The 8533-nt window shown below is 26.7% G+C and overlaps 1 protein-coding gene across 1 annotated transcript; it reads right to left on the bottom strand.

The window, feature by feature from the left end:
* Positions 1 to 5771, bottom strand: LOC135924291 (lactoperoxidase-like). The gene is made up of 14 exons (XM_065459346.1): positions 5456 to 5771; positions 5203 to 5302; positions 4720 to 4958; positions 4437 to 4607; positions 4225 to 4389; positions 4077 to 4178; positions 3898 to 4020; positions 3579 to 3699; positions 1489 to 1701; positions 1225 to 1352; positions 818 to 980; positions 392 to 591; positions 223 to 328; positions 1 to 61 (listed from the first exon to the last, which is right to left on the bottom strand). Exons 1-14 carry the CDS (start codon positions 5769 to 5771, stop codon positions 1 to 3), a joined length of 2208 nt encoding a protein of 735 aa, XP_065315418.1.
* Positions 5772 to 8533: the final 2762 nt, after the last annotated feature.

The following is an 8533-nucleotide window of genomic DNA, read 5'->3' as shown; positions in this document are numbered from 1 at the left end:
TTATTCCCGCCAATGCCTAAAATCGATTCCTTTTACATCTCTACAAAAGCTGATAGGATTTCTATATATAATTTAAAATTTTGTTTTTATTAAAATTAGTAGATAAAAAAAATGAGATTAATATCCCCAAATTGATTTAATATAAATACTTTAAAAAAAATAATTTATATGGGTATATTTGACAAAATTCAAATAGAGATAGTTACATTATCACATTTTTACTCGAAACTAGGTTGAATGAAGACGTTTCTTGTGATAGAAACGATTGAATCCGAATTATCGCAAATCACCCTACTTAACCTGACTTTACGTATTTCTTGCAATTGACCTTATTTTTTTAAAAAAAGAAGTATATATTAGTATGTATGGATTTTATAAAAATAAATTATACTTGGCGTAAATGCATGGCGAATGAGCCTGGAATTATCGTTTTCATACCAATATCTATCGCCGAACCTAAAATTTTTGAATTGGCTTCCGATCATACAAGAAAATGTAGGGCCCAAAATGCCATCGCTCTCTTTTCTGTTACTTTCTCGAAGGATTATTTCTGAAATTCCCCCGACAAATATATCCACATCATCAACGTTTCTATATAGATTTCAAAAATTATTTATAATATTTGAATAAAAAATAGGTTTAAAAATTAGAGTATAGCAAATAACTCATATATTGTATAATTTGAGTCCTGAATACTATTCGGACTAATTTTTTTGAATTTAATTAAGACAAATTTTCTCTTTTTAAAATAAATATTGTTTAGGACTAAAAAAATGTATAATTATATTTTTAATTTTTATTTTTCTCTTTCTCATACTTATATGCTGCCCTCATTCCCTCAATAGCTGAAGGAATTACGTGGTTCTGCATGTCACCCCAATTTCTGTACCTTGTCAAACCACAGTACTCTCTCCAATCATTGTAACCAGGGACTCCTTGTTCTCTGGCTCGCATTATATTCAACGCCATCAAATCCATACCTTTTAAAATGGTGAAACATTAATAATATCCCGAAGTAATAAAGGTATGGATGATTAGTTTAGGTGTTATCGGTTTCTGAATTCTAAGAAATGCATTTATTTGTTATACTATTACAAAGGGTGGCGGCTAGAAATCGTTTTATGCTAATTAGGTTAAGTAAAATAATGTAGGGAACAAAAAAATTATATTTTCAGTATCAATTTTTTTAAATTCCAAAAAAATTTTTTTTTAATAGCTATTAACCAAATCTTTCATGAGGAAGTTTAAAGAGATGATTACGGACATCCTCAACTACATGATTGTCCATATTCTGAGCATGCTGATGGAAAATTCCTCTCAAAAGTGGATCCATTCCATCGGGTACAATATCCCTATAAACATGTTGTGGTTGAAAAAAATCGTTTTTTAGACTCAGGGTAGGCATGCGACCATTTCGACTACTAATTCTAAACATGTCTTTGCTAAATATTTTATAATAAACTGTAGAATTCTCTTTAAAATATAAACTTTATCAAGCTGTGCCCAAATCTGAACGCTGCCGTAACGAACCCATGATCAACCGATGCATCTGTTTCTGAATTATACCCAATAAAATACCCAGTGTCTTTAAGTTCGAGACTATATTTTTCCAGGTTATTTTGACCAATCAGTATAGGTAAAAATTCTTTGAAGCAAATGTGTTGAATTACTGCGCCTAAGATCTTTCTAGCTTCTTGGTATCTATTAATAAATCCAATTTAGCTTATAATTTCTAGGGGATTAGAGGATATTTTATACATTTTTTAAATATATTTTTAACATTCTTTTAGGCTATTGGGTAATTTTTATATAGTAAATATCAAGGATCCAAACCGAACCTGAACCGAACTATTAAACCATTAAAAACCGGTATTTTTATCGAACATAAACCGCTAAAAAATTTCTAGTCTAACCTGAACCGAACTGCTAAAATGCCTTTGAACCGGTTAGAGCCTCATGATTTTATAATTATAAAATAATGTGTAAGTTACTAGTAGGGGAGACTGGGGTTAGGTAAACCCCGGGGCTTGGCAAACCACTTAATCTCATTTTAAAATTAAATACACCAGAAGGTTAAAATTTTATCCTAATATAGTTTTCATTAGTATACATCTATGGACAAAATATATTTTGAAATAATTTATTACTAAAAATTTTATTTAAGAAATAAAATTTTGATGAAATTTTCAAAAGATTTTTACATGACAGAATTTTAATTTTTATTAAAATATATAATCATTTAAATGTAAATTAAATTTTATTACAAAGTTTAAACATTCTTCTATAATTTGGGTAAGTTTTATGAGTATTTATCAAATCTAGATATTATTTCAATCATGATTTGTCAATTTAGAGCTAGCGGGTTTTGCTAAACCATACACGTCAATTATGGCAGTTAGTAATGAAAAAAATTTCAAAATCTTGAAAAGGCAATTTCATGGTTGTTTATGATTGGTATTTAGGATTTATGCTAAAAAATCTTAATTTATCCTTAAAATTCATATTTTTTTATGTCAAAAATGTTTATTAAATTAGTCAAAATTAAGTTTCAATTTTTATATATAATTAGCTTTAATTTATAAGTATTATGATATTTTGAACAAAAAAACAATAAAATTATTCTATACATATCATTATTAATAAATAAAAATGCATTTCAATTTATTATGGCCTAAAAAACCAATGGTTTAGGAAGCCCCTTAAAGTGGTTTGCCTCACCCCGCTATTGGGGCTTGTTGAACAAAATTTTCACTTTTACAAAAAATAAATTTAAAAAAAATCATTATATTCTTAAGATTTTTTATAAGGCACCTTTATAGAGTATAGTTTTAGGTATCCAATCATATATTATTTTTTATATTATCTATGCAACAAGAGCTATAGCCAATTTTGTAAAAATTGGTTCGACTAACCCCAGTCTCCCATATACTGCAAAATTTTTAATTATATTCGAATTGCTTTAAAGATTATTATTAATCACATTTGACTGATAAGTGTCAGTCATCATTTTTATAAACTTTAGTATATTGCGATTTTACAACATTTTTTAAATATTTTAAGCTTATAAATTATAATGCCTAAAGAAAAATTAAATCCAATATATAAATTATTAACATATAGTATTATAAATGACACATCAAATCTGATATCATACTAGCAATGGCGGCTACCCAAGTGTGGAAAGATATTTTTCAACAATTAAATTTATATTATCTCCTTATAGATGTAATTTGAGTGAGATGAATTTTGAAAATATTTTAATTGTGCGGTTTAATAAAAAAAATTTAAGAAAATAAAGTTAAATTGTTCATATTAAAATTAATCATTGATATTTATTTGTTATATTTATAAATTAATATTATTTTATAATGTGCAATTAATAAAAAATGAAGGTTTTCCCTATACTTAATTCGAGTGTTTAAACAGGTTTTTAGAGGTTCGAACTGATATTTTTATTTTTTACAAACCGAACCTGAACCTTGAACCGTTATTTTTATCCGAACCTGAACCTGAGCTGAACTGATATTCGTTTCGGTTTGGATCTCTAGTAAATATCATATAAAATATTATGATCTTACAATCTTTCATCCTCCCATCGAGGATTAACCTTTTGCAAACCTTGTGCAATACGATTATGTTCTCGTACGAACAAGGTGTGGATAACAATCAATAAAGAATTTTCATTAGCTCTTGTATCTCCTTTGTAAAATACAAAAACATTAAATTTAAAATAGTATATGGCTCACCTTTATTTTATTTTTAATCAAGAAGAATAACATAATTGTTACGTTAATTGTAAAACGTCCTTACTTTATGCTTAATAATACAATATCATCTTAAAATTTTAATAATAGATAAAAATGTAAAAATTAATTGTATACTACACATTACAATAACCTGCAGAAAAACATTTGAACGGTCCTGATCTAATCTCGCATTGCATCGAACTTGATATATTAGATATAGGCATTAATGGTTTTAATCTTGGGTTTAAGGGATTTGGTTGAATTTTTAATTCGCCTATTTAAAGATTATTTGTTGAAATATGTCCCATTCTTATTATTAATAAATTTCACCTCTGGAAAAAGCCCTAAGTCTATTACCCACCTCTGGGGTAGATCCATATATTGGGGATGCGTCAATATAAGAAGTGACTTCATTATTTTGATTCCTAGGACCTAATGTAGTTCATAATTATTTGAAATGTCGAAGGAAATTAAAAACCGAATCTACAGTCAATGTCTATAGCTGGTAAACTTCTAACTATTTCCATGCACGTTATCCGATACCGACTAAAGAATTCATCATTTTGGGGAAAATTCATGTTCATACACAAAGGATGAATTGCGTTTTCAGGATCGCAACATTTTAATTTTCCAAACATAAATCCTGATAAAAAGTAGATTATGGAGATATTTATAATAATATTACGATACCTGTGGGACTAGAAGCAAATGCAAATTCATGATCCATCAATTGCCCAAAAACCATCATCATATTGGTCACAGTAGAGTGCTCCTTAGTTGTATATGGCAAAACGGAATTACTGATAATTCTAGCATTTGGCAATTCCTCACCTCTTACCGATCTCCTGGGCTCATTCAAACCTATTACAAACAAGCGCAAGAATAAAAAAAATACGACTGACGTACAAGGCAAATACATGTACTTTAATTAATAGATCACTAGTAATATAAGAATATTCTTTATTTACTATACCATCTCCATAGTCAGCTGGAATAAATCTTTGAGCCGGATAATGAGATGTACCTCTATAAGGGTATTTTATATTGTTGCAAAACCCATCAATTTCCCTATAAGGATTATCGTATCTACACAATCTACCACTTCTACGTTGGTCATAATGATATGGACATTCGCTCTCCATAACTGTAAAGTTAAGGTCCAAATTATGCAAATATTTCGCTATTCTATATTTATCAGTTTCCCCGTGTTGTCTAAAATAATAAATAAACAAATAGAATAGCCCAAAAACGTAAGCCTTGAGGCGTTTGAATTTCTCTAAACATGGGGCATCCAAAGTTGTTAGCAATAATAAAATTATAAAGATAAAAAAACATACATTAGGAACGACTGATAGAATTGTGAAATTAAGCCCCTAATTTCTCATATATAATGGTCTATCTGAATCGCAGGATCTGCCGGACTTAGAGACCCCCTAAAATAAGTAATTTAACTTACTGCATTAAGTTTTTGAGACTATCTGCAGCCATCGTGGACACAAATCCCATTTTTATTTTCATGTTCTCGATAAACTGTGGTCCCTCGGAGTTTGGATTTTCTATAACAGAGAAACAAGGAACAAATATTTTATAAAATTCAAAAGTTTAATGTTTTTTTATCCAAAGGTATCATAGTATATAAATACTTATCATTAAATGATAATAAGTTATATATGTTTATTACAATATAATATCAAAAATTTGATTATTACTTATCAATAAAACTGCTCTGAGCTCTCTTCTGGCCATTTCCTCTACTCTTCGCATGGAATTATCAATGACTCTGTTGATATCCCTTCTAGAAAGCAGTAATTCTCTATCATCAACGTTTATAACTCTTCTCAAAGAACTAAAATCATTTTCATTGAAATCTAAAAAATCGAAAATTGTTTCTAATTGACCGTATGCAAAATATTTTTGATTAAATATCAATAAAAAGTGATGAATGGTTATGACCAATAATAACTGTTTTATTATTGCAGAAAGATAGTTTGAATTTCTTTCATAAGTTAACTGAATGAATCTCATGTTATTTTATCCAAAAAAATGAATGATTAATTTTTTATTTTTTTGTGAAAAATGTTATATTATTAAAAATTCATAGTTTTGACTTTAAAAATGATAAATTTTTTATACTAATACCTTTTATATATTTAATTATTTCATAATCTTATTATTATCTCATTTCAATATTTATTTAAGGTTTTTATTTATAAAATGAATAATTGATTATTTAAAGGAAGGGGGGGGGAAGGGGGTAAACTTATTTTTAAAACTCTTTTTTTTCATAATTATGATAAAACATAATTATTTTAAATCGCAAATTTTTCTGAGAAATGTTTACCCAAATTTTGCATTTAATCAACAATAATACAAATTAATTTTAGAATCTTATACATATTCAATATTTGCGATTATATCTCATATTAATTATTTTTTTTAAATTATGAATAAATATATAATAAATAAAGGTCTTTTCCAAAAAAATATTTAAAATTTAAAGGAGTATTTCATGCGTTGTGTATATGTTTTTTATATAAAGATTTTTTATATATTATGATTAAAATTTCAAATAAATCAAGGGCATACATGGAATTATAAAAATAAAATTTTATTTTAAAATCAAATATGAATAATCTAATTTATTTTATTAAAATATAATTTGCTTTGATTTCAAAGAGATATAGAATAATTATATTAAAAATTTACTAAAAATACATGCACATTAACATATTTTATTTAAATTCACCAATTTTAATTTTTTAAATATTACTGTACAATAGCCGTAAAGTAGTTGTTACATCCTTACACATAATGCGGTACATAAAATGTGTTTCAGGATGTTGCTAGGAAAGTCATTGCATATAAACTATGTCTCCTAGTCTATAAGTAGCTGCTACATTGTTACATAATATGAATAATGCAAAATGCGTTATATAATTTTAAAATAAACGCGTTACAAGGAAACTACATCTCCTAATTATAATTTAGACCCAATCGAGTCCAATCCTAGATGGTTGCTAAAGCGTTTCAAATTAAAATTCTTTTTTAAAAAACGAGGTCTCGGATTCAACCAAAGACTTTATATTTCTGAGATAAAATACCCGATTTCGCCGATTTTTTAAATAACTTTCAAGATTTCAGCCTAAATAATTACCTAATACTCGAGATTTCGATAATAGATTACCAAATTTTCTGCCATCTATGAGCAAAATCTCCAGGTTTCTTTCTTTCTTTCGTTTAACAAACTTACAATTTACAAATAAGCTATGACTTATATAAACAAAAAAAATTAACCAGTAGAAATTAAGAAAGAGCCAAGAATAAAAATAGGGATTAAGAAATAATAAAGAAAATAAAAATAGAATAATACAGTTTGTATTTTTTAGATAATACAATCAATAATTTCCTACTTATTGAGGGGGTGGGGTTCGCAGCCTTTATTGGAAATCTTTAATATTCTCATCTCGCCCTCTATCAATAAATTCATGACTATTTTGGATAAGGGAGATAGGGGAGCAGGCTAGATCTAAAATGCAAAGGTCAATAAAATAAAATTATATTATTGAATAAATAATATCTCCTTTTATTACACTTATTTAATTTTATGCTATATACATAAAAATAATTTTTTTTATACCTTTTTAACAGCATTAATTTTTCCGAAAAAAATATATGAAAAGGGATAAGCTAAGGCGCTTTTGAGCTGCAAAATATTTATTATTTTAAATATAAAAATGATATATTATATTATTGTAACTACTTACTGATAATAAGTCATAATATAAATAATTATAAAAAATTATTGACAATTTAAACAAAGAATGAATTAAAGTTGCAATAAAATCCATATGTCCAAAAAGAGTATTTTCGTGGGACAAAGACCCATAAAGATCTTAGATGCATTTATTCGATAATTATAAAATATAGCTTGCTCTGGAATATTCACCGTAATGTATATAATTTAAAATCTTGTTGTTTTATTATTGATTTATATCTTTTTAACGGTTGCATGACCTAAGTTTGTTTTCTCCATAACGGCTAGCAAGGACGGATTTTCATTAAATAATATAACATTAAATAATATATTAATTATTTAATTATTTGTTTGTAGTTTCTTTTTTCTAATATAATGTCTTACCATAAGAATAAATTTTTAAAAATACTCAAAAATCTCATATGAACCTCTGAAAAAGCCCCAGACCCTCAATATCTTAAAATTCATTTTATAGTAGTTTAAACATATTTTAGTACAAGTAAAGAATAATTTTATATAGAATAGGGTTTAATCTTTTATATAAGATTTTGGATATTAAAGCCTTTATATATTTTTATTTTTTATAAATTTGCAGCATTTAAAAAAAATTTCTTTTGAGAGTTTAATCATAATAAAAATATGTGATCCGATATAAAGAAAACTATAGACGCTTATGCATAATGTAGTTATACATATTTGGTTAAAATTAACCATTAGAGTTGAGTAATCTAAAAGAAAACCAAGGCTGGCAAGAACCTCAGTCTCATATTATCCCCGATATCCTATACCTTAACATAATTTTAACACTATTATTTAAATCTTAAATTGTGTTAGTTATTTAATTTTTCTTACATTTTTTCAAGAATTATTATGAAGAGTCAAGGTTAATAAATAGATCTTTAATAGATAACCTGTGGCACCACTAGGGGATAGATATTAAGAGCTCGAGTTAGGTCTTGGAGAGTTCTTTCAAAATTTTTAAAAATATATTTTTAATTTGGCGATTTTCAAAATTTTTGCAAGCACCTCATCT

The sequence above is a fragment of the Gordionus sp. m RMFG-2023 genome, chromosome 2, assembly GCF_954871325.1.
Source record: "Gordionus sp. m RMFG-2023 chromosome 2, tfGorSpeb1-WG-v2, whole genome shotgun sequence".
Lineage (NCBI taxonomy): Eukaryota > Metazoa > Nematomorpha > Gordioida > Chordodea > Parachordodidae > Gordionus > Gordionus sp. m RMFG-2023.
This window is presented reverse-complemented; position numbering and strand designations above follow the sequence as displayed.

Coding starts and splice junctions, on each gene's coding strand:
- LOC135924291 (XM_065459346.1), bottom strand. CDS start 5,771: ATGAGATTCATTCAGTTAACTTATGAAAGAAATTCAAACTATCTTTCT. Junction 4,021..4,076: donor ACTTAGGGCTTTTTCCAGAG/GTGAAATTTATT, acceptor ATCTTTAAATAG/GCGAATTAAAAATTCAACCA. Junction 592..817: donor GGAATGAGGGCAGCATATAA/GTATGAGAAAGA, acceptor AAATCTATATAG/AAACGTTGATGATGTGGATA.